Consider the following 27344-nt stretch of genomic DNA (forward strand, 5'->3'; position numbering starts at 1 on the left):
CACTTCATTTTATTGCTGCATGACAGTCTAGTACACTAGTACCAACATAATTTTTGGAGCCATAGGTTTAGCTGCCACTGGATCTATTATACACTAAACTGTAAAAAAAAAAAACTTCAAGCATGTTCATATCAATCTTTTATTTTGAACCAAGATACTTAAATGTTTGTTCTTCGCTTGCATGCTTGTTGACTCTTTCTGCATCTTAGTGACTGAAGTTGCGACGACTAGGCTGGTGGAGGATCACGCGATGTATGCGAGAGTAGTGTTGAGGAAGACGCTGACGAATGTGGTTTTGGCGCTGAATGCAATTGCGGCTGAGATTGTGGCGGCTGGACCGAGCTTGAGCCCGCTGTATCCTCCCCATCTGTGTCACTTTAACCAGAGCCCCAGCCTGAGAGACCAACCGCTGAGATGCTCGAACACTGCTTCGAGCAACAGGGACTTCTGGTTCTTCGATGCTTTAGAAAGAGAACAAAAACCTTGTTAAAGTCAATCCAATACTGACTGTCAGTGTCGGTGTTGTTGCAACCTCTCTGTAGGAATAAAGTGATACTGACTGCAATGTATTGATTTTACCTTGCATCACTGACCAAGCTGGCAGCACATTTCTCAGTGCTTGACAGATTTCCTATTAACTTGACCTGCACCTCACTGGGCTCAGAGGATGTCTCTCCATCTACAGAAAAGAATAAAACAGTATACCATGGATAGCTGTACTTTAATAGACACAATTACACCTCTGCCATGAAACAACTGATATTTGTTTCAAATATGTCAAAAAAAGAAATTTTGAATGTTTTGCTGACAAAATGAAAGTCAGCGTGGAAGTCACTATAAATGACGACAATATTCATTTTCAGTGAATTATCCCTTTAAGTGAATTCAAATTATTCTGATTATATTATTATATACAGCCCCTAAATTAACTGCACTGTATCTTAACCTAATAAAGCCTACTGTATCATATTTGACACACCAAATCCCAAAGCCTCCAAATTGTTAACATGGGCAAAACCTTGCTTAAAAACCTGTAGGACATGGTCTACTACATGTCTTCTGTCATCTAAATGCTAGTTTATACTTTTTTAGCAAGTAAAAGGCTTTTTAGTGTAATCCTAAAAAAAGTTGTGGTACAGTGGCCTATTTGCTGTAAAATCTCTGATAATTTCTATAAACTAAACATAATCATTTTTACAACACCAGTCAAAAGATTTTGAACAGTAATATTTTTTCGAATAAATATTTTTCAGTGAACTATTTTTACTATTTAAAATAACTGTTTTTCATTTGAACGTAATTTCAAATGGAATTTATTCCTGTGATTTCAAGGCTGAATTTTTAGCATCATTACTCCAGTCAGATGATCCTTCAGAAATCATTCTAATATTCTGATTTGCTGCTCAAAAACATTTACAATAATAATAATTATTATTATGTTGAAAACAGCTGATTAGAATTTTTTCAGGTTTTTTGATGAATAGAAAGTTCAAAGGACAGCATTTATCTGAAATAGACATCTTTTGTAACATTATAAATATTTCTGTAATTTCTTTCCAAAAAACAAAACAAAACTGACTCCAAGCTTTTGAATGGTATAGTGTATAATGTTACAAACACTTTTAATTTCAGATAAATGGATCTTTTTATTCATCAAAGAATCCTGAAAATATGTACTCAACTGTTTTAGTATTTTAATACTTATAATGATAATAACAATAACACAAGAGAAGAAAATAATAACAGAAGAGACTTCTTTAAAAAACATTAAAAGTCTTACTGTTCAAAAACTTTTGACTGGTGGTGTATATTGTTGTTAATATTTCAAGATGGATATTTAATGGACTGAAGCAATTTTTTTTTTTTTAGAAAAGTCATGTTTAAAATGTTAATGATATATGATACATCAGGCTTTTGAGGAATGTTTATTTATTTATATCTCTAAATCAAGATTGCACTGCATTACGTTTCCCCCACAATAAAAATAACAGAGCTTTTATCACAGTACCAAACTGTTAAATATCATCTTACAAAGACATATTATCGGGAGATACAGAGTTACATTACAAGCAATGAGAATTTCATCTTACTTTTTGGTCATATAAATATCAACAGCTGCAAAACATTGCATATTTTTGCTCAGTTTGGGCCTCTGAGGTGTTTTTTTCCCTTGCTGAGCTCCACATTTTCTTATATGACACTATATGAGTTACAAAAGCCTGATCTATGAAATATAATACTACATAATTTATAATAAAATGTAATTTTATAATAGTATTTTTTAGAGTTTGTCTGAAGGCTCTGTAAACTGTTTAAGTATTAAAAAACACCACTTTACAGTAAGGTGTCATTTGTTAATATTAAGTTAAAGTATTAGCTAACATGAATGAACAATTAACAATACATTTATTACACTATTTATTATTTTTTGTTAATGTTAGTTTATAAAAATGCAGTCATTTTTGTTAATGTTAGTTCAGTGCATTAACTAACGCTAACAAACACAACTTGTGATTTTAATAATGCATTAGTAAATGCCGAAATGAACATTAACTAAGATTAATAAATTACGTAGAAGTATTGTTCATTCTTAGTTCAGTTCTGAATAATGTAGTTAACTAATGAACCTTATTGTAAAGTGTTACAATAGGGTTTTCATATCAGTTTAAGGTATTTGTGACTCTGTACTCACCAGCTGCATTGACCAGGAGCCAGCCCTCCTCATCCACTTCTGGAGACCCTGGTTTTGGCACAGTTGGTTCCTGAATTGTTTCATTCACGCTTCCAAAGAGCAGGTTTGTGAGCCGTTGAAACATTGTTACAAATGAAGTGTGAATGTACTGAATAATGGATGCTGAACCACAAGTCTGGTACACGAGTCTCACACTTCTTCACTCTGGCAGATGTTAAGAGCAGATCTCAGCAGTACGACTTAAGCCAGACCTTGGGTAGAGGAGAAAAGTTAGTATAAATGTAAACACTGTGATACAGTCCCTGTTTTAAATTATACTCACTAATCAAGACTTGAACAAAAACCAGGCTAAAAGCTATTTTAAGCTCATATCTCATATTGAGGTCAGTCTTCCACAAAGCACTCATCTGTTAGGCTTCATTTTAAAATTTCATTTTTTAGGTCTGGTAACTGTCATTAAAAAAGGGAAAGACAAGCTTCCAAACACAATAGCTGTTCCCCCATCCATGCACATTTAGAAATTCAAAACATTCAAATTACATTGTGTTTTTAGTAGAAACTGTTTCTTTAGTTAAAAAAACGTTCAAAATGTAAACTATATTTGGAGATATTTGTTCATATGGCCACAAAGATGGATGAACTGAATTTTGGGAGTGCATTGTTGGACCTCAGCCCCATTGTTGGCGTCCATCTGTCGTTCTGTAGCTGGGGGGTGTGCCATTAAAACAATACATACATTTTCTTTGAAAACACAGCATCTGCATCATGTGGAAATAGTTTAATTTCAATGTTTTTTTATAGAGAGTTCATTTAGTAGCATTTATCAAAGAAATGTTTGTGGAGGATTTTAGGTATTTGTTTGTTTTGCTCCATCTCATTGAACACTAATCATTTCTAAAGGGATGTCGAGGAAAACACAAGCACCATTGATTTATCCGTTTGTGCAATATTTTTCAAATACACAGTAAAACAAAATGTCCTATAGAGGAAATGAAAAATACTGTAAACATTAACGTACTTATGAATGAATGAAGTAGCGTTATAAGCTTCGATTATGATTAAGAAATATAGTGTGAGCTGTATTCATTCATAACTGACACACTTCTATACATGCATATATACAAACAAGACAGATTTGGAAATACACAAAATTTCTCGCAGTTTAAATGGAAGATTAAGTAAAACATACAACCTGCTTCTTAACAGAGCAACTGATTTTCCGACCTCTAAATCGTTTCAAAATCTTTGGTTGTTATTCCGAGGTAGAGGTGCAGAATGTGCTCTTTTGTTTGGTTTCTTTTAGCTTTTGGAAATTATTCCAAGTAACGTTAAATTATAGCACCGCAGAAACGTTATAGATCCCAACGAACAGCTGATAATAAAAACAAAAAAACCCAGTGCTGTAGCTCCGCCCACATCTGCGCGCTAGTCCAATAAGATTCGTACACAAACCGAGAGGCGGGGTCTTTTTTTTCATCTACAACAGACCTGGGAACAGTTTTTAACACTGTACTATAAAACTCAATGGTCGACTGCGAGTAAAACTGATTCTAGTTCAGTCGTGTAGTTTTACATGTCGAGGGGCGTAGTAACAAAATTTGAAAACTGCAGAATGTGCCGCAGCAACTGACACAGTGGGAATTACTTGGGCATGAAGGAGAGTTTTTTTAAAGGGACAGTTCACCAAAAAATTAAATTTGCCTTTATGTAGTTCCAAACCAATATGGCTTGATAACGTCTGTGGTATACTAAAAAAGAATTTTATGCGGACAGATTTAGTCACTTATATTTTATGAAAAAGATGCAATGAAAGGTAACAGTGAATGAAGCTAACACTTTGCATTATTTAACAAATGAGCCTTTAATCACTCTAAATGGTAATTTTACACTAAAGCACACTACACCTTTTTATCCTGACAAAGTTTTGCTAATAAGTTATTTAAAATAAGTCCCTTATGCTCATCAAGGCTGCATTTATTTGATTAAAAAAATACTGAAAAAAACAGTAATATTGCGAAATGTTATTACAATATAAAATAATTGTTTCTATTTTAATATAAATATGATTTATTCATGTGATGCAAATCTAAATTTTCAGCATCATTACTTCAGTCTTAAGTGTCACAAGATCCTTAAGAAATCATTCTAATATGCTGATTTATTATTAGAATTATCTTCGTTTGCAACAGTTGTGCTGCAAAATATTTTTCTGGAACCTGTGATGCTTTTTTCGGGATTCTTTAATGACTGAAAAGTTAAAAAGAACAGCATTTGTTCAAAATATAAATCTTTTCTATCAGTCTTTTCTGTCACTTTTTATAATTTAATACATCCTTGCTAAATAAAAGTATTAATTTCTTTTAAAAAAAGAAAGAATAAAAACGTACTGACCCCAAACTTTTGAACGGTAGTGTATATTGTTAAAAAACGATTTCTATTTTAAATAAATGCTGTGCTTTTAAACCTGTATATTCATCAAAGAATCGTGAAAAAAAGTATCACAGGTTCCAAAAAAAATTAAGCATCACTGTTTCCAGCACTGATAATAAATCAACATATTAGAATGATTTCTGAAGAATCATGTGACACTGAATACTGAAACATTCAGCTCCTGATCACAGGAATATATTAGATTTTAATGTATATTAAATTATATTACGAAATCAATTTTTTTCTGTATTTTTGATTAAACAAATGCAGTCTTGACAAGTATAAGAATCCTCTTTAAAATTCATTAAAAATCTTACTGATCCCAAACTTTTGAGTGGCTAATATACAGTGTTGGGGAGTAACTAGTTACATGTAACGGAATTACGTAATTTAATTACAAAATAGATGTAATTGTTATTAGTTACAGTTACTGAGAAAAATATGTAATTAAATTACAGTTACTTTTGAAAAATGCCAGTGATTACAAATGGGAATAACATCTGAATTTTTTCACACCCCCACCCCCACTTACAGATTTAACTGACTTCTTTTAAATGCTCTAAAATGAGACACCAATGTTTCAGGAGTTTAGGACAGAATAGGACACATGCTTATTTGATAACTGTTTTATTTCCTATTTGGGATTATAAATAAACTTTATTTTTTAAGATTGTTTTTTCCAAGGCGTTGTTAGATGCTAGTGTTTTCTGTCATAACTATGCAAACATTTGATTTCAAACCCAGTATCATAGCTATTAAACTATTTCTTGTTATGATGTTATTTATGTTATGATCTTATTATGACATATAGCGCAGCTGCACTCACGGTGACCCGAGTTCGATTCCCATCTCGAGGTGCTTTGCCGATCCCGCTCCACTCTCTCCTCCCAGCTCTTTCCTGTCATCTCTCTACTGTCCTATCACAATAAAAGGCATAAAAGCCCAAAAATATAATATATTTTTTGTACATTGTAATGGATTATAAGATAACTAACAAACTAGTACTACTACTTAATTATTTATGTGGTGAAATGTTGTGTAAGAAAACTGGTATGACTGCACTGTATCCCTAAAATGTCTAGTTTGAACTTGCCGTTTGCTAGGAACTGATTTCTTCATGGAAGCTTTGCGTTCAAATATTTCAACTCAGATCAATGTTTCATGTCTAATAATTTTGCCACAAAACATCTAAATAATCTATCGAGCAGCTGTGTAATAAGTCAGATAATGTACATTCAGTCAGTTGTTATTGCAAAATAAAGATGTATATTATCCCTTACTTATTATAATCTTAATTCAAGTGATAAAGGATTTTGAAAGTCTGACAGTAATCAGTGTTAAGGGCTACTGTAAGGTTAACTCTCCCTGGTTTATATGTTTCAAAATTATCAACAGTTGAAAATATTAGAAAGTTAGAAAAGTAATCAAAAAGTAACTAAAAGTAATGTTACATTACTTTAATAAAGTAATTGAAAAGTTACACTACTTATTACATTTTAAATCAAGTAACTTGTAATCTGTAACCTATTACATTTCCAAAGTAACCTTCCCAACACTGCTAATATGTACATACTTAAGCCTCCTAAACACATAATTGCCGATTTTTGAGTTTAGTGCACTTTATCAAACATTATGGACAGAAATATATATATAGTGCTGGGAAGGTTACTTTGGAAATGTAATAGATTACAGATTACAAATTACTCTATTTAAAATGTAATAAGTAGTGCAACTTTTCAATTACTTCATTAAAGTAATGTAACATTACTTTTGATTACTTTTCTAAATTTCGAATATTTTCAACTGTTAATCATTTTAAAACCTTTAAATCAGGCAGAGTTAACCTTACAGTCATACTCAAAACTGATTACTGTCAGACTTTATCACTTAAATTAAGATTATAATAAGTAAGGAATAATATACATCTTTATTTTTCAATAACAACTGGCTGGATGAACATTATCCCACTTATTACACAGCAGCTTGCCATAAAAGTCAATAATTAGACACAAAACACTGATCTGGTTGAAATATCTGAACGCAAAGAAACTTCCATGAAGCAAACTGACAGAATTAAGAAATTGTACACATAATATTGAATTGAGTTTTAATACTTTATTAGCTAACCAAACGTGAAGCTTCCACCAAGAAAAACTATCACGTGTATAGCGTCGACTTAAGTTGCCCGTATGAGTCAGAGTTATTAGCTTTTAACAGTTGTTATCGGGGAATAAGCTACCTTGGAATGTCATAACTGACCAATCAGAATCAAGCACTCCATGGAGCTGTAATTTAATTTAAAGCACAGCCATACAAATTCAGACATCTCTTATTTACTTTGAGATCACTCTGAGGTTAAATACAGATTTGAGATCACAACAAGAAATAGTTTAATAGCTATGATACTGGTTTCTTAAAAAATAAAGTATATGCATAAACCCAAATAGGCCATAAAACAGTTAAGAAAAAGCATGTGACCTCTTCTGCGTCCTAAACTCCTGAAACACTGGTGTCTCATTTTAGAGCAGTCAATGCAATTTTGGAAAAGTCAATTAAATCTGTATGTGGGTGTGTGTGAAAAAAATTCAGATGTAACCCCCTTTGTAATCATTAACATTTTCAAAAGGAACTGTAATTTAATTACATATTTTTTCTCAGTAACTGTAACTAATTACAGTTACATTTATTTTGTAATTAAATTACGCAATTCCGTTACATGTAACTAGTTATTCCCCAACACTGTATATACAGGTGCATCTCAATAAATTAGAACGTCATTATTTCAGTAATTCAACTCAAATGGTGAAACTCATGCATTAAATAAATTCAGTGCACACAGACTGAAGTACTTTAAGTCTTTGGTTCTTTTAATTGCAATGATTTTGGCTCACATTTAACAAAAACCCACCAATTCACTATCTCAACAAATTAGAATATGGTGACATGCCAATCAGCTAATCAACTCAAAACACCTGCAAAGGTTTCCTGATCCTTCAAAATGGTCTCTCAGTTTGGTTCACTAGGCTACACAATCATGGGGAAGGCTGCTGATCTGACAGTTGTCCAGAAGACAATCATTGACACCCTTCACAAGGACAGTAAGCCACAAACATTCACTGCCAAAGAAGCTGGCTGTTCACAGAGTGCTGCATCCAAGCATGTTAACAGAAAGTTGAGTGGAAGGAAAAAGTGTGGAAGAAAAAGATGCACAACCAACCGAGAGAACCGCAGCCTTGAGAGGCTTGTCAAGCAAAATCGATTCAAGAATTTGGGTGAACTTCACAAGGAATGGACTGAGGCTGGGGTCAAGGCATCAAGAGCCACCACACACAGACGTGCCTATTAAGAGGCGTCTTACCTGGGCTAAGAAGAAGAAGAAATGAACTGTTGCCCAGTGGTCCAAAGTCCTCTTTTCAGATGAGCCCAGTGGTCCAAAGTCCTCTTTTCAGATGAGCCCAGTGGTCCAAAGTCCTCTTTTCAGATGAGCGCAAGTTTTGTATTTCATTTGTAAACCAAGGTCCTAGAGTCTGGAGGAAGGGTGGAGAAGCTCATAGCCCAAGTTGCTTGAAGTCCAGTGTTAAGTTTCCACAATCTGTGATGATTTGGGGTGCAATGTCATCTGCTGGTGTTGGTCCACTGTGTTTTTTGAAAACCAAAGTCACTGCACCCATTTACCAAGAAATTTTTGAGCACTTCATGCTTTCTTCTGCTGACCAGCTTTTTAAAGATGCTGATTTCATTTACCAGGAGGATTTGGCACCTGCCCACACTGCCAAAAGCACCAAAAGTTGGTTAAATGACCATGGTGTTGGTGTGCTTGACTGGCCAGCAAACTCATCAGACCTGAACCCCATAGAGCATCTATGGGGTATTGTCAAAAGGAAAATGAGAAACAAGAGACCAAAAAATGCAGATGAACTGAAGGCCACTGTCAAAAAAACCTGGGCTTCCATACCAGCCCCTACCAAGTACTGAGTACATATACAGTAAATGAACAAAATTTCCAGAAGGCCAACAATTCACTAAAAATGATTTTTTATTGGTCTTATGAAGTATTCTAATTTGTTGAGATAGTGAATTGGTGGGTTTTTGTTAAATGTGAGCCCAAATCATCACAATTAAAAGAACCAAAGACTTAAGCTACTTCAGTCCGTGTGCATTGATTTTTTTTTTAATACACGAATTTCACAATTTGAGTTGAATTACTGAAATGAACTTTTCCACGACATTCTAATTTATTGAGATGCACCTGCATGTAACTGCACAACAAAACAGAAAAGCAAAATAATATTTTATGACCACAAGGTGGCGCCATAATCAAACTTGTACTTCACCCACAAACTCATTCCAGGCTCGTCTTCACATCTGTTGAAAAGTGCATTGTGCACTTGTCAGCTATATCAAAACTGGGTAATAAAACATATCTATAACACATACATTTCAGTGTATTATATAAAATGGCCTTGAGGTTAAAACAAAACTTGATGACAGTGAATATTTAAATCGCTGCAACTGTATAAACCAAACCTAGCATATGTGTTTTAATAGAAAGTAGACTTGTAGTGTAGATTTATGATGCACGCGCTAATTCCATTATCCTTAATTGTGCAGACTTTGGAAATGGCAACAGGTTCCTTCACAAAAGCTTTATTTAAATGAACAGTGATCTGGCTTTTTACACACATTGGCTTGGAGCCGCGAAGTAAACAATGAATTCAGAATGGCTGATTTACATGATCTTGATAGGCGCGGATTAAACAATTCACTTATGTGTATTACCTGCAAAGTGCGCTTTGGAACATTCACACCTAGGCAGCAGTCAAGTGCTGGGTAATTAAATGAAACACTGACGACAGCGATGGCTGTAGGCTGTTCTTTTGGGCGGGTCCAAATGGACGTATACCCACTTAGTCTGTCAGACTATTTTAAATAAGTACAGACTCACTAATTGTAGTCCAGTTCAGATCAGTGTTCACGTTACGAGAACTGCGGATTGGCGACGTCGCATCATTTAAGGGACTATCCGAAGCGGAACGATTTCAGCCAGATTTTACCTCTTGAAAATAACTGGATTGGATTGTTAAAACTTAGGAGTTCAGCATGCCTCGGTCTTTCCTGGTAAAAAAGTATTTCACCAGCAAGAGGCCAAACTACAGCGAGTTGGAATGTCAGAACGGTGAGTTTTGGTTCTTTTTTACAAACCGAATCGATTAAACGTCAAATGTACGACTTTTCGAGAGTATAACTTCAAACGTAGATTGGTTATACATTTGAGTTTGAGTTTTCATCAAGCTTCGATAAATCTGTTATTGGCTTTACATATAAATGTAACTTTAAAATAAGAATGTCAATAATTTCCCGTGTGGAATTTCGATTTAGACGCCGCTCCTTTTCTTCTGAGTCTGGTTGCATGAGATGCACATGTGTTTTTTGACTTTCTACTTGTGTTGCAACTCTGTCCTGTGCTTTTCCCTTTTAATAACACTATCAACTCTATATCCAAGTGTCTGTTATGGTTGTAAATATCATTCCCTCTCGCCCACCAGATGTTTTGCCAGACAGATACCCACTAGCAGAACTTCCAGCAGTCAGCAATGACTTCCCAGTAGCCTGCTTGACCACTGGACTGGTTTGGGATGTCAGCTTGCTGCCTTCCCTACACGATCCCACGTCCCCATCCACCCTTTCCACTAGCCAGGGCCCGCTGGACCTCAGCTCCCCGTCCAGCGTCAGCTGCAGCAGCAGCGGGGAAGAAGATGAAGGACGCACGTCGGACCCACCGAGCCCAGATTCCTCAGACACCTACCACCCCCAACAGACCAGCAGGCCGAGGCGCAGCAACAAGAACCGGGCAGGACAGAGGGAGGACAAGAGCGAGGCCACTGTCCCAGCCACTCGACCGGCCTTCTTCTGCAAGCACTGTCCCAAAGAATACAACAGTCTCGGTGCCTTGAAGATGCACATCCGGTCACACACACTGCCATGCGTCTGTCCCACCTGTGGAAAGGCCTTCTCACGACCCTGGCTGTTAAGAGGACACATTCGCACACATACAGGTAAATCAGCAAACTTAGAAAATGTTTTCTCGCTTTAAGGCTCGTTTCATCGGTTACTAACACCAAATTTAGCTCAAGCTTATTTGCATGATACGTTTGGAAGTATTCATTTTTATCTATTCACTTTTAAAATACAGCAATGTAAATATCTTGCTTTTAAAAATTTCAGGGGTTTTTACATTACAAATGTAGCTGAATAAATCTTTCATTTCAGTTTTTCAAAATGTTAAGATTTCTTTTTGTTCTATTTTACTTTGATTTTCTATAAAGACGTAGCCAAGTAAATATTTTAGAAATTTCCATTAGAGTTTTCAAATTTTTTTATTAATACATTTTTCTAAGATGTATCAGAGTTTAAAGTATTTATTTAATAAAGATGTAATTTTGCTTTGGAAAGTTCAGTGATTTTTTTTTTTTTTTTTTTTTTTTTTTTTTTTTTTTGTTCTGTTTTATATTGATTGTCTTTAAAGATGTAGCCAAGTAAATATCTTCATTTAGAAATTTCCATTAGAATTTTCATTTTCTTTTAATTAATATATATTTTTTAAAGATTTATGTTTATCTTCCATTTTGCTTTGACATTTTTTTTTATTTTTTTTACATGTATTTATTTATTAAAGATGTAGCAAATATAGTACATCTTTCATTTTGCTTTGGAAATTTCAAGTTTACATTTTTTTTTTAATCATTATTTTACTTAGATTTTATTTATTTATTATTTTTGTTAAGATGTTGCCAAGTAAATATCTTCCAGTTTCCTTTAGAATTTACCCTTTTTTCTATTAATATATATATATTTTTTGTAAAGATGTATCAGAGAAAATCTTTAATTTTGCTTTGGAAAATGAAAAGTTTTAAAAATGTTACTTTTTTTTTTTTTTTTTTAGTGTTACTTTGATTTTTTTTTAAATTAATTAATTAATTAATTTATTTTGATGTAGCCAAGTAAATATCTTTATTAATGATTTTTTTTTAAGTGTATCAGAGTAAATATTTTCTATTTTGCTTTGAAAAGTCAATTTTTTTGAGAAATGTATTTATTTATTTATTTATTAAATATGTAGCACAGTAAATCTTCCATTTTGTTTTGGAAATTAAAATATTTAAGATATAGCCAAGCAAATATCTTCCATTTTTGCTTTGGAATTTTAGGGATTTTCTTAAATCTTTTTCATTAATATTTGTTTTTTAAGATGTTGCAAATTAAATACATTTTTCTTTGGAAGCCTTTTTTTTTTTTTTTTTTTTTTTTTAGTAATTTCAATAATGCAACACCATTATCTTTGTGATTCACTCAGTCTCTTGAGTTTGCCCTCAATAGTATTGCTTTTCATTGATCACTCATTGTATTGACTTTTTAACAATGACACAATAGGACAATCTTATCAATCACTAGTGTGAGAGGAAAGATAAGCACAGATAAGTTAATCAGAAAGCTAGAGAGCACTTGTTATCATCCTTGCTGAGTGGCCACTTATTTTGTGTACTTGTGGTTGATTCAATCAGTTTACCATTTGACTGTTTTGCTAACATTGTTTTTTAACAAGGATATTTCCTTTAGAATGGACATTTACGATTGCAAAGCATGCAAATTTAACTATAGTTTTTAATCTCTCTCTCTTTTCCCTACAGGTGAGCGTCCGTTCTCCTGCCCGCACTGTAACCGTGCCTTCGCGGACCGTTCTAACCTTCGCGCGCACCTGCAGACCCACGCAGATGTCAAGAAATACCAGTGCAGCACCTGTTCTCGCACCTTCAGCCGCATGTCCTTGCTGCAGAAACACACCGCAGCCGGCTGCTGTCCCTCCACAGCCTGAGAACGCCAAGAGCCATTAGATTTTAATTCGGACACGGTGCCTTGTGAGATAATAATGACCGTGTGCTTCTCCTTGCAACACCCGCAATATGCGACAGGAGAGGGACGACGTGACATTTCAGCGGACTTCTTAAACATAACACGGTCGATACATTTCCAAAATGCCACAGACTTCCTAACTAAATTACTTCAAATGAAGGAACTATGAATGTTTTAAGTGTAATAGCTGAAGCAGGGACAACTGCTGTCAGGTTGGGGGTGGGCTCACATGTAGGGTATGTCTCTCAGCAGGACACACACACAAGCAAACATAAGCACACAGACAGACAGCTGTTCTGTGGTGCGGAGGCAGTGTGTTAACAGGTGCCGCGGCCCTGACCGTCACATCTCTGATAACAGGTGGCGTCTAGCGAGTTCTCTGGAAACACACTTTTTAGAGAGACTCGTGAGCAACCACAGTTGACCATGTTGTTTTAAGTTGGTTTTAGTGGGTTGTAACCTGCATGCGCAAGGTTCATCACTTGTTTTTAACCGATGTTTGTTCTTTTCACCACACTTTTTTGTTTTTGTTTTTTTTTGTACTCTTCTTTATCACGCTTCCTTTTGTACAGGGACAACAGCGTTTTAAAATGCACTCCAATGTACCAAAGAGTATTGAAGTCCTGTCGTTTTGTAGTATTAAAACGAATGATGGACCATTGAAATCAAAGCCATGCTACTTTTTGTAATTTAAAGATTTTTCTTTTTGTACCTCAATGTTTTTTCAAGTGATGACATGCAACACTTCTATATTTTTATCTGATGTGAAGAAAAGGACATTCTTAGTAAATGGGCAATAATGTTTTTCATATCCTGTCCACTATTCTTGTGGACATATCGACTTTAATATGTCAGAATTTATTGACGCCACAATTTGTGCATGAAATATTTCCTTAAATTGAAGTTCAGTGCAATTTTTTTTTTTTTAGCATAACTTTTTCATATTTCATGTCTCTTTGTATTTGTCCAAATCATTTCCAATAAAATAATTTAAGTTTATACAAAGACTTTGATTCTCACTTGTTTTGGATTCAGTACGGATACTTTGTAGTGAATGGGTGCCATCAGAATGACAGTCCAAACATAATAATCAACAAGTAATCCTTCACAATGTGTCTTGTGAAGTCTGTATGTTTCTAAGACAGAAATCCATCAAGACATTTAAACCATCACTTCTGATCAAAATATGAGTCCAAAATAAGGCTTCCTCCAGTGAAAACGTCCATCTGCTGTTGTCCTCTCACATCTCACATCAAAATCCACTGACACATTTGTTTAAAACTATGTTGGACTGTTGTAAGCAATATTTCGCTGTGCGTATTTCTTTCCTGATTCAGACGAGACAACATGTTAATTGGGAAAGCAATATTACAGATAGAGGACTTGTATTTTAGCTGTTAGAAAACATCTTAATGTTTAATTTGTGATCATTTTTTATTACAGCTTTTCACAAGATGTTAACTGATGGACTGGAGTTGTGTGGATTACTTGTGGATTGTTGTGATGTTTTTATCAGCTGTTTAAACTCTCATTATGACAGCACCCATTCACTTCAAAGGATCCATTGGCGAGAAAATGATGCAATGCTAAATTTCTCAAAATCTGTTTGGGTAAAGAAACAAACTCATCCACATCTTGGATGGCCTCAGGGTGAGTAAACATTTAGAAATTTGTGAATTTTTTTTGCACTCAACAGTCAAAGTTGTCCTTATGTAGCAGAGGGGGAGGGGCTATCATACTCCTATGTTGGATGACAAAATAACCTTGTAAAACTTATCCACACAGTATAAGCGGCTAGTGTATAGTACGTCATTTGGGACTCAGCTTCGGTCATACCTGTAATCTGATGGCTCATACTATTTGAAGCTGTTGAAATGCATTATTAAGGAGAACAGTGCTTCATTTCCCATGAATAGGAGTGACTCACTGGTTTGTAACTGTGATGTTTGCAGGGTTGCAGGTGAACAGGTGAATGCACTATGACAGCACAGGGACAACTGCATGCACCTGCCCCACACACCTGTCATACTGCACGCACACACACGTGCTCGCTCTCTACAAACAAAACGGTTTACCCAGAACGGTCTCCCAGCCTGCTTATGCATATGGATATGTGTGTTGATCTTTATGTGTATACTCAGATCCGTTTTTATATACAAGACATAAAGATGTCATTGTGGCCTGGTGGCGTTTTAGGCATCTGAGCGCTCTGTGTTCGTTCAAACTGTAATTTTGCCTCTGGAGGAATTGCTGCGAGGCAAACTGATGGAATGTCTTACATAAATATTTTCATGTTGGAAGCTTTGCTTCTGAGCGTTGGAAGAGCTGCGTGTGTATGCTGCATTGATGTAAGGCGCTCCTATCTGTTGACCTCAAAACCTGGCCTGTGTAACTGCTATGGAGGCCTGTTTCCACCTTGGAATACAAAATGTATATCTCAACGTTATATCTCGCAAATGGGACTTTACAACTGACAATTGCTACTTTATACCTTACATTGTGATTTGTCTCACGGTTGTGACTTTTATTTTTGTAATTATGAAAAAAAAAAAATGTAATTATCGTGTTTTTGTGTCACAGTAGGACTTAATTTCTCACAATGCAGCAGTTGTAACTATTGCTACGTTTACACTGTCAGTTTTTGGGATTGACAACCGCATTTTCTTACAGGTACAGGCCACGTTCATACAACAGCAGAATACGGTGGTGAATCCTGTATTTGAATGCTCGGCTCAAATGCTCCACTCTTAACCCAAATATAAAAGCTGCTGTCAGTTAATAAAGGTTTGATGAATGAACTCTCGGCTTGATTGGACTCTTGTCCTGTCAGAAAGTGATAAAACTTTTAGTTTTATGGACGTCACCATCTTTGATATTTTTTTGGTCACTGTTGCTATGGTTACTAATAAGGAATACGGGCTTGACTCCCGTTGCACGTTCATACAGACAGTATTCGAGACGCTTCTGTAAGCTGCTCTGTGAACGGGATATTTCGAGACTCACACCTGTAAGTAAATGCGGTTGTCAATCCTAAAAAATGACAGTGTGAACATAGCCTGTGAGTCTTAAAATGTCCCGTTCACACAGCAGCTTACAGAAGCATCTGGAACACTGTCTGTATGAACGTGCAACGGAAGTCAAGCCGTATTCCTTACCAGCAACCTAGCAACAGTGACCAAAGTATTATCAAAGATGGCGACGTCCATAAAATTTAAAGTTTTGTCACTTTCTGACATGACATGAGTCCAATCGAGCCGTGACGGACAACTAGTTGTCCAGTCCTGTTCCGTTCACACAACGTGTGTGTTCAGAGAATGTGGTTGTGAGTCCTGAAAATTTACGGGTGTGAGTTTGGTTATAGAATACGGCTGTCCCGTATATAATCGTACTGTGTGTGAACGTTACCGTATTAAAGACTCAAACACAGGACTGACAACCATATTCTGCTGCTGTGTGAACGTGGTCTGTATCTCATGTGACTTCATATCTTACAATTGCCACATTGTTTCTCATAATTGTAACTGAATCTTACGATGTGATCTTGTAACTGCGACTTTATCTCGCAGTAACTGTTTTATCCTTCAAATTGCGCAGATTGAAAATGTGAATTGAAAATATGCCTAATGTAAACAAGTCAATTTAGCAAAAACTCTCATACAACGCAAAAAAGTTTTCACGCTCACATGAGATGTTTTTCAGGCAATTCGAAAAACCTCATTTGAGGCTGCTTACTCAAGCACTGACTAAACAATGCTTGAATAAAGGGGCTTTCCATGCCATTAAAGCTTGGATAACCCATTATTTACACTGCACAAGTCTGCAGAGCTGATCACAGCCACTCTAGTCAATACTTGTGTTTTTACCAGGCGCGCTGTGGCTCGTTTCAGTTTTTGATGCATCCGGGAAGAGGCTTTCCGTGCTCCTTCTGTAAAGATAGATGCCTACATCTCCTATAATTTAAATGAATGGCTAGTGCGGTGGCTGCGACATATGTAAACCTACCAACATTTATCAGCATGACTTATCATGAGAGGAAAAAATTACGTTTCCGTCACATTACATTGGTTAACGGAAACGGCATAATTTCGCAGTTTTTTATCGACATTCATAAAGTATCACAAAGGTATTGTGCAAAAAGACTTTATATCTTGCAGTTTCTCATAATATGGACTTTGAATCTCACAGTGTGATTTTGTATCTCGCAATTGCAACTTTACATCTCACGCGACTGCTTATCTTGTAACTGCGACTATTTTTCATAATCATGACTTTAACTCTCACAATCTAATTTTGTATCTCGCAACAGCAACTTTACATCTCACGTAACTCTTTATCTTGTAATTGTGACTAAATCTCACAATGTAATTTTGTATCTCGCAATTGCAACTTTACATCTCAAGGGACTTCATATCTTGTAATTGCTACTGTTTCTTATAACTGTGACTTTAAATCTCACAATGCAATTTTGTATCTCGCAGTTGCAACTACAATTCACGTGACTTCATATTTTGTAATTGCGATTCTTTCTTGTAATTGACTAAATCTCAATTTTGTATCTCGAATTTGCAACTTCATATCTCACGCAACTTTCTATCTTGTAATTGTGACTGTTTCTCGTAATTGTGACTTTAAACCTCACGATGTAATTTTGTATCTTGCAATTGCAACTTTACATCTCACGTGACCATATTTTGTAATTGCTACTGTTTCTCATAATTGTGACTTTAAATCTCACAATTTAATTTTGTATCTCGCAATTGCAACTTTGCATCTCACAACTTCATATCTTGTAATTGCGACTTTTTTGTAATTGTGACTTTCTCACAGTGTAATTTTGTATCTCGCTGTTGCAACTTTATATCTCACGCAACTTAATATCTTGTAACTGACTATTTTTCATAATTGTGATTTTAGATCTCAATGCAATTTTGTATCTTGCAATTGCAACTTTACATCTCACGCAGCTTATTACCTTGTAACTGCGACTATTTCTCAAAGTCATGACTTTAAATCTCACAATCTAATTTTGTATCTCGCAATTGCAGCTTTACATCTTACGTGACTTCACATCTTGTAATTGCAACTGTTTCTCATCATTTGGACATTGAAACTCAGTGTGATTTTGTATCTCGAAATTACAACTTTACATCTCACGCAACTTCATATCTTGTAACCGCGACCACTTCTTGTAAACGTGACTTTAAATCTCAATTTTGTATCTCGCATTTGCAACTTCTTATCTCATGTGACATTCTATATTGTAATTGTGACTGTTTCTCGTAACTGTGACTTTAAATCTCACAATGTAATTTTGCATCTCGCAATTGCAACTTTGCATCTCACAACTTCATATCTTGTAATTGCGACTTTTTTGTAATTGTGACTTTAAATCTCACAGTGTAATTTTGTATCTTGCAATTGCAACTTTAATGTGACTTCATATTTTGTAATTGCGACTGTTTCTCGTAATTGTGACTTTGAATCTCACAATTAAATTCTGTATCTCACAATTGCAACTTTACATCGCACAACTTAATTTCTTGTAATTGCAACTTTTTCTTAATCGTGACTAAATCTCATTGTAATTTTGTATCTCGTAAATGCAACGTTATATCTCACGTGACTTTATATCTTGTAAGTGCGACTGTTTCTTGCAATTGTGAATTTAAATCTCACAATGTACTTTTGTATCTCACAATTGCAACATCTCACGTGACTTCATATCCTGTAATCGTGACAGTTTCTCATAATTGTGACTTTAAATCTCACAATATAATTTTGTATCTTACAATTGCAACTTTACATCTCACGCGACTTGTATCTTGTAAATTACTGTTTCTCGTAAATGTGATTTTAGATCTCACAACTCAGTTTTGTATCTTTATATCTCATAGTGAGTGTTTGTATTTCAAAATTGCGACTTTGTATGTTACAATTTGTTTTTGTATCTTGCAGTTGCTACTTTGTATCTCAGAATTGCGACTTATATTGCACACATTTGCTTTTTTTCTTAGTTTAAACTTCATCTCATGACAACCTTTTTCATTTTCTGCTCTGAGGTGGACACAGGCTTTCATACTGTGTTGTCCACACAGAAGAATTAGGATGTGAAAAGCTAAAATGGATCCTTGAAACAGCGCCTGTACTGTAAGCTAGTAGTGGAAATGCAGGTTTGCATTAATCAGACCAAACTGTTGGATCCAGACAGTGAGTCAGCTGCTGTCAGGAGCAAGAGTGAGTTCTCATAGTAAGTGCAAGAGCGTTTGTGGAGCATGAGGTAAGTCCTTCCATGTGCTGTCCCAGATCCGAACGTCTGAAAGAGTGCTAGTATGAGGAGCCTCTTCCCATTTAGTCACACAACCACTCACAGACAAACACAGTCTCTGGAATGCATGTGTCAGGTGCTGACATGTAGTTTACGACAGTGAGGTGTAATCCTAGGGGGGTGCTGGTTTGGAAAGAATTGTTTAAGCTTTACATTTTGGTGACGCAGTTGGGGTAAATTCATCTTTAGGTGCACTGCAACAGTGGAAGGACGCAATCCTCCAAGCGCTCAGGAAAAGCGACAGGAAAACATCTGTATGAAATGGAAGCAGAACAGTTACATGTGGTCGATTTGTAACAAGCCCAGAGGGGAGGGAGAGGCGCCTAATGAGGTGACGTTATTGGAGTTGCTGTGAGAAACTTTGAAGAAGAAATTCCTGATAAAGCTCAAATCTGCTCTGTCAGCAGGTAAAAAGACCGAAAGCTAACTGATCTGATTCATCAAACCTTATTCACACAAAAAAAGCACATTTCCAAACCTGGAAAGTTTACAGTGAGCCAACACGTCAACGCGCCGCCAGAGAGTTTGCTGTAACGCAACCCGCAGGAATATTTAGTGCATATTCTGTGCTAAGAAATGAAAACTAAATATGCACTCTCATTCAGTCGTTCCTGAGGGATAATGAGACGTCTGGCTCTGAAATCGGAGAACTCCTTCCCCACTGCGCGTTCCCAAGTGCCAGAACGTTCACTGTAATTTACCAAAAGTGGCTGCTGCTGCTGCCATAAAGCATGTGTTTAACATTCCAGCCCTTTTCTCAGGGCTCATGCGTGTCTCTTATACTCCCTTTTTTTCCGTTCTTTCTCAACTTTGGATGGCTAAATTTGAGCACAAGTATGATGTGTCTTTGCCTTACTTCACATGCGGATCATCTCTCTCCCTCAGAGACACCCAAAGTCCCAGGCAGGAAATGGGAGTTTACATTGGCCTGACTTTGCAGGGAGAGAACAAGTGGGCTCAAGTGTTCAGTGACTGCAAGTACGGCTGCAGCGGAGCCCCATCCCCCCACTCAAGATTCCCTCCCACGCCTGCTCTCCCACTCAGTCAGGGGGAGAGCGCCGCTAGGGCCTTGGCCAGGACTTGGGGCTCGGGGCCTGGGATACAGGAAGAAGCTGTCAGCCTCTTATAAACACGAGCGGTTCTGCACCCACGACAAACTAGCGCCTGAGGGAATGCTCCAACGCCGCCACGCTGTCTGTGTCAAACTGGCTGAATGCAAAAAGTCACGCGTTTCTCACCACAGGTATTCTAAAGTTCATTACAAGCATCTCTGCTGTTAGTACACCAGACCACTGTTATGTCTCGTGTGTCTGAAACCGAACGCCCTCGTTGGTCAGTCAGTCAATGGGTTAAGACACAGCGTTTAAGTATGATGGAAACCGGTTACGGACCGCCTTCCAAGGCATCGTAACGTCATCTCATGATCTAGAACAGCAGTGGTTCTGGTACCACCACTGGTATGAGAGCCATGACAAAGAATCATTACCAAATAAAAGTACATTTTATTAGAATTTTCAGACAAAATCACAACAAAAATACAAGTTTTTTAAAAAATATATGATATCATTATTATTAATATCATTAAACATTTATTTAATTACAAAACAGTGTACATTTTAGTCACTTTCAGAAACACCTCTACCAAAATAAAACTGCATATTTTATAAAAAAAAAAAATATATATATATACATATATATATATATATATTTGTATTTTATACTTTTCTAAAAATAGTGTATATTTATATTTTTACAGGGAAAAATATTACTGAAATAAAAAATAGATGTTTATTTTACTTCATGAAAAAATACTACAAAAGTTTCATTTATTATAATTTTCTATAACATCACTTCAAAAGTATATATTTTATTTATAAATTTTCAGTATTCAAAAAAAAAAAAAAAAAAAGCAGGTGGATAGGAATTTCAAGAGACTGATTGTCCTTAAAACAAGACAAATATATTTTATATACATAAATATGTTGAAAACTAGGTATTGCGAATATATACTAAGTTTAATGCCGTTGGAAAATAGTTTAAAGTAGTGCAAAATTTAGTTAAAACATGAAAAGCAATATATCAGTTGTTAAGAATTAAAATAAAAAGAATAAATCAAAAGGCATAAATAAATTTATAAAATAAAAGAAATTAATAAAATTTTAATAATTATTAAATAATAATAATCATTAAATAATTATTGCTACTAAAATTATATTTATTTTAATATAAGAAAATATAACTGATAATAATAATAATAATAAAAACAATAACAAAACAATTTGTACATCATATATTATACTTATTTTTATAAAGATGTTATAAAATACCATCTTTAAATGTTAAAATATATTTATATGTAAAATTTTACTTTAAAACTGTGAAATAGGTGGATATTTTACTTTTTTAATATAATTTTCTATAACATCACTTCAAAAATCATGTATTTTGTTTATAATTTTCAATATTCAAATAAATAAAAAAAAAATCAGCTGGATGGGAATTTCAAGAGACTGATTGTCCTTAAAACAAGACAAATATATTTTATATAAACATTTGAAAACTAGGTATTGTGAATATATACTAAGTTTAATGCCAATTTCGTTGGTAAATAGTTTAATTAGTGCAAAATTTAGTTAAAACAAGAAAAGCAATTTATCATTTGTTAAGAATGAAAATAAAAAGAATAAATCAAAAGATATAAATACATTTCTAAAATAAAAGGAATTAATACAATACAATTAATAATTATTAAATAATAATAATTATATAATTAATAATAATTAAATAATAATAATCATTAAATAATTATTACTACTAAAATTATATTTATTTTAATATAAGAAAATATAACTAATAATAATAATAAAAAACACAATAATAAAACAATTTGTACATCATTTATTATACATATTTTTATAGAGATGTTAGTAAAAACACCATCTTTACGTTAAAATATATTTGTATGTCAAATTTTACTTTAAAACTGTAAAATAGCAGCATATTGTACTTTTTGAAAAAATAGGTTTGTTTTATTATAATTTTCTATAACATCACTTCAAAAATCATGTATTTTATTTATAATTTTCAATATTCAATACAAAAAATTAGCTCCAAGAGACTTTAGCAGCACCTTCATTGTCTTAACTACAGCATTTATAGTCAAATATGGCACTGTGTTACCTAAAGAGAAAAAAAAAACAAGGATTTTTTTTTTAGTATGTGAATGTTTTGATCTGCAAAAAAATAATTTATAAATTAACAAACTTTTCATATCCTCTGCCAGACACCTGTTTTATTCTTCCAGCCGACTGCTGGGTTTCAAGAGCAGAATTGAGGGAAGTCATAAGCATGGAAGGACACATCTGCGCTACCTTCAGAAACTACCATATGGAGGCATTTAAATGAACAGATCTACAAATAATGGATTCAGACGTGCCTGGATGACTTCCTACTTCCATAAACTCCATTTTTCAGGTTCTGGACATACGCAATCAAGTGTAAATGTTTTAACTCTTTTATTTCAGGTTGACAGGTAGATGTCCAGAACGTGCCTCTGGATCAATGGCATGGCAAAGTTTTGCTTATTTTTCGAGAGGAGCTAATCGCACATCTTTATCTCAGAAATTCACCTCACGTAACCCGCATTTCTCAGTGTCTGTCCATCAGATGTGCCCCAGTACAAACAGTACGAGTCTAATTACAGACAGAGACACTTCTGCATCAACTTCTCCAAGCCAAGGTCTCCCATGAACAATAGCATCTAAACAAAACCACGAAACAAAATGCAAACAAAGGCCCTCAACTCTCTTTCCAAGAGCTTCAGAGTTTGCCAGAGGGCCGCTGGAGAAGCAGAGAGACCTTATTACAGAATAATGAATCACACACTCACTAAGTCACAGGGTTGCTGAAGATGAATGTGCTCTCTGTTGGTTTTCCTGGAGCTGCGTGTTTACTAACCAATGACGCAGGCTGCACTTGATCAGAGACATGTGTTTCTGAGGTCTCAGTTCCAGTGAGAAGCGAGGGGAAGGAGAGCTGAGCGCGAATGTGTGGCGCCTGGGCTCCCTTGGCCCCGACTCTGCCACACACACAGGGGCTGGGGTAACCGTGGGGGTCACGCTGAGAAAAATAAACCGTGCAAACCTCAGGACAGGAAGCATGCTGCAGTGAGGAGATCCACATTAAGCGAGAGCATGAAGCCTCTAATTTCAGTCCATGCACTGGTTTTGAACCTCACTGCATCTTCCCATGTGCTCAGAGAGCAAACAAAGGTGTTTAAGAAGCATTTATTGAACGTAAAGTTCTGCCTACTAGTGGCACCAAATATAAACGCAAACACGACTGTTTTCAAACAGGTTTCACTCCTGTAGAAACATCTAAATATTAAGTATATTGAAATGCCAATTTTGTTGGCAAATAGTTTTTTCGGTAACACTTTACAAGGCCGTGTCATACGGTGTGATTGATCAACCTATTAACTACAATGAACGAACATTGAACAATACATTTATTACAGCATTTATTCATCTTTGTTAATGTAAGTCAGTAAAAATACAGTTGGTCATTGTTTGTTCATGTTAGTTCACAGTGCACTGACTAATGTTAACAAATACACCTTTAACGATTTTAATAATGCATTAGTAAATGCTGAAATTAACATCAAGATTAATAAATGCCGTAGAAGTGTTGTTCATTCTTAGTTCATATTAACTAGAGTAATCAACTAATGTTAACTAACAGACCTTATTGTTACTTAAGTGTTACTGTTTTTATTGTTTTAAGCATAAATCTATTAATCGAAAGATATAAATAAACATATACAATAAAATGTAATGAAATAATTAAATTATATAATAATAAAATTATATTTATTTTAGAATAAAACTAAGAAAAAATAACTCAAAATAGTATTAAAAAGCACAATAATAAAACAATTTGTACATCATTTATTATTTTTGTTTTATGTTAATTTATAAATATGTATCTATATGTAAATATATTTTGAAATGTTAGAATATATTTGTATGTAAAATTTAATTTTAACCACTACCTATAAATGCTAACTAATTTTAAAGCAGAAGTCCACTTCTAGAACAAAAATTTACAGATAATGTACTCACCCCCTTGTCATCCAAGATGTTCATGTCTTTCTTTCTTCAGTTGTAAAGAAATAATGTTTTTTAAAGAAAAACATTTTAGGATTTCTCTCTATATAGTGGACTTCTATGGTGCCCACGAGTTTGAACTTCCAAAATGCAATTTAAATGCAGCTTCAAAGGGCTCTAAACAACCTAGCTGAGAAAGAAGGGTCTTATCTAGCAAAACAATTGGTTATTGGTTAGTTTTTCGTCGTACCCTAACTGTCATGAAGCGGAATTCAAAGAGTTCACGCAGAGCTACACAAGACAAGCATTTGAGTTTAAAAAGTATATAAATTGTCATTTTTTTTAGAAAATAACCAATCGTGTCACTAGATAAGACCCTTATTCCTCAGCTGGGGTCATTTAGAGCTCTTTTAACCTGCATTTAAACTGCATTTTGGAAGTTCAAACTTGGGGGCACCATAGAAGTCCATTATATGGAGAGAAATCCTGAAATGTTTTCCTCAAAAACATAATTTCTTCATGACTGAAGAAAGAAAGACAATCTTGGATGACAAGGGGGTGAGTAAATTATCTGTAATTTTTTTGTTCTGGAAGTGAATTTCTTCTTCAACAAATAACCTTATTATAAAGCGTTACTAAAAACAGACTGTAATTCCATTTCCTGCCACTAGTAGTGTATAATTTTTACACTTCTTCTGTAAAGTTTTTTGGCTTTTAGTATGAATATGTTCGCCTTAAGGTTATCTATAAGCTAGTGTGTTTAAAAAAAAAAGACAAAATTCGCATTTTACAATATTATAAGCATTCAAAACTTAATTTAACGCCAATATGGATTATTTTGATGACATCACCTTGCACTTCAGCTTCTCATCAAATATTTTGTCCAATCAAATGCTTCCTAGAATCCGAAACGTCCCGCTCCCTACACTATAAATACACGCTGAAGCTGAGGCTGAAATCGGTCACTTGTTCACAGAATTAATGTTTTTTTGTAGGGTGAATGACACATAGTAGACTACATAGGGGATAGGAAATGATTCAGACAGTGTAAATATGCTTTCCATTGGGGCCAAAGAAGTCTGGCTTCATGTAGTCTCGCATAGCAAGACCTTCAGACTGACGGCACCACCCAATAGGCCAAATGACTGACAGGTAAAGCAACCAATCACGTTTCGTTTTGTGCCGCGTCATGTTTAAGGGCGTGGAAATGTCACCACAAATAACAGACTGGTGTGTAAAACTCTTGGAAATATTTTAAAGATTCTAAGCTGTGAACTTTACATATTTCACAGACTTTTGCAAATCCAGCGTTTAGTTTAGTTGACATGACGGCTTTCTTCATCGTGAGAGGGTTTGGCGCCACAGCATTTTAGTTTCCAGGCAGAACGTTACAAAACAGGATACGCGTCTCCCAGAAATCCTGTATATTCTAACCAATCCGATGACGACTGAAACTTTTGAAGTGTTTCCAGCTAAGTGTGCCGTATGCATCAGACGTTCAGCCAGCGGTCAGTAGATGTGACGTCTGAGGCTGAGACTAGGCTTCGTGTCATGCGAATCGCCGGAGCGCACATGCAGTCAATCATACGCGTCGGCGCAGACCATAAAACGTATCAGACTATTTGAATTCTACACAAAATGCTATATTTTATAACAATATGGATGAGATTGTGACTGTCATACACTGTCAAATGCGACAGGCTCTGAAACGCTACTGGCTATTTAAAAAAAGGGGGCGGGACTGCTTGATATGTCCCGCCCTGTCTTCCTGTTTCAGTTAAAATGACATCAACACATAGAATAACGCTGCATATTTTAAAGCACTTGAGTTGACCTTTAAGGTCTAATAGAATAACAACTTATTTAATTATTAGTGAGAGTTTACTATGGACATGACACATTGTACCAATTATGATTTAAGACCATGACACACCACTTACTCGAAATATCCTCATCGGTGCACATTGCTTAAAGTCATGTAGAAATGCCTAATGACTCATTACTAAAATTCGTGCCAAAACAAGAGAAACATCCTTGACTGTAAAAATGAATGTAGGCGTTGGCTGAAAAACTAAGCGAGAGGGAAGTGAGGCACATGGAGGATGTAAGTCCAATTTTAGGTCTCTGCCTCGCAGGTCGTACTTAACTTGTTCCTGAGCATAGCGGCTTGTATCCTGTGCTCCCGCTGCCCGGGCTTTTCCTCACATATGTGAAGGGAAAAGAGTGTCGCTATTCACAGATGGACAAGTGTCGAAACTTTACTGTTAGATCAATGGAATTTTAGCGGCATTTCGAAACTTTAACTCTTGGATTTCCTGTTGTTGTCGACCTGTAAACGGGGGTGTGAGATGGAGAACTATTGACGGGGTGTGTTCTAGACAACTGTCCTTCAAACACAAAAAAACAAAAATGAATGCTTGATTGATGAAAAGCTGTTTATACAATGGAATCACGTGGGGTGGCTCTCAGTTTACCGAACTCACTAAACAATTTAACTAACACTCAGGCATACACAGTCTATCTACAGCTGTCATATAACATCATGCAACCCAGCAGCACCTTCCCCCAACACAAATACATACGTTCAGGGGTGGTCTTTTGTTGCAGCAGCTCCGTAATGACGTGAAGCACTTTGCAACCTCGCGGTCACCCTGATCTACAGGCAGTCTCTAATCCTCTATGAGGCATCGTTCTGATCTTCTCATCCTGTTGTTTGGAGGAGTTTGACAACCCACAATCTCTAAACTAACATATTATGAGAGGGGGGATTCGTTCATTAATGTCAGCAGGAAATGAGATGAAACTCCTCCAAAACTCACAACCACACACGCATTCATTTTCTCATATATATATGCGCTTTTGAGGGGGGTATGTGAGATTT

The 27344-nt window shown here is 35.3% G+C and overlaps 2 protein-coding genes across 4 annotated transcripts; one reads left to right on the forward strand and one right to left on the reverse strand.

Annotated features, from left to right (window-relative positions):
• On the reverse strand, positions 1-27185 carry tp53inp2 (tumor protein p53 inducible nuclear protein 2). Of its 3 annotated transcripts, none has more exons than XM_051123449.1 (4): positions 27046-27185; positions 2693-2943; positions 580-679; positions 1-461 (listed from the first exon to the last, which is right to left on the reverse strand). In XM_051123449.1, exons 2-4 carry the CDS (start codon positions 2814-2816, stop codon positions 206-208), a joined length of 480 nt encoding a protein of 159 aa, XP_050979406.1. In that variant the 5' UTR covers positions 2817-2943; positions 27046-27185; the 3' UTR covers positions 1-205. The 3 variants fall into 3 exon arrangements, with proteins under 3 accessions (XP_050979406.1, XP_050979407.1, XP_050979405.1); XM_051123450.1 differs by lacking the exon at positions 27046-27185 and adding an exon at positions 9902-10031; XM_051123448.1 differs by lacking the exon at positions 27046-27185 and adding an exon at positions 3885-4076.
• Positions 10064-13656, forward strand: snai1a (snail family zinc finger 1a). Its single transcript, XM_051123447.1, has 3 exons — positions 10064-10298; positions 10669-11178; positions 12811-13656. Exons 1-3 carry the CDS (start codon positions 10223-10225, stop codon positions 12993-12995), a joined length of 771 nt encoding a protein of 256 aa, XP_050979404.1. The 5' UTR covers positions 10064-10222; the 3' UTR covers positions 12996-13656.
• Positions 27186-27344: the final 159 nt, after the last annotated feature.

Source organism: Labeo rohita, chromosome 11, assembly GCF_022985175.1.
Source record: "Labeo rohita strain BAU-BD-2019 chromosome 11, IGBB_LRoh.1.0, whole genome shotgun sequence".
Lineage (NCBI taxonomy): Eukaryota > Metazoa > Chordata > Actinopteri > Cypriniformes > Cyprinidae > Labeo > Labeo rohita.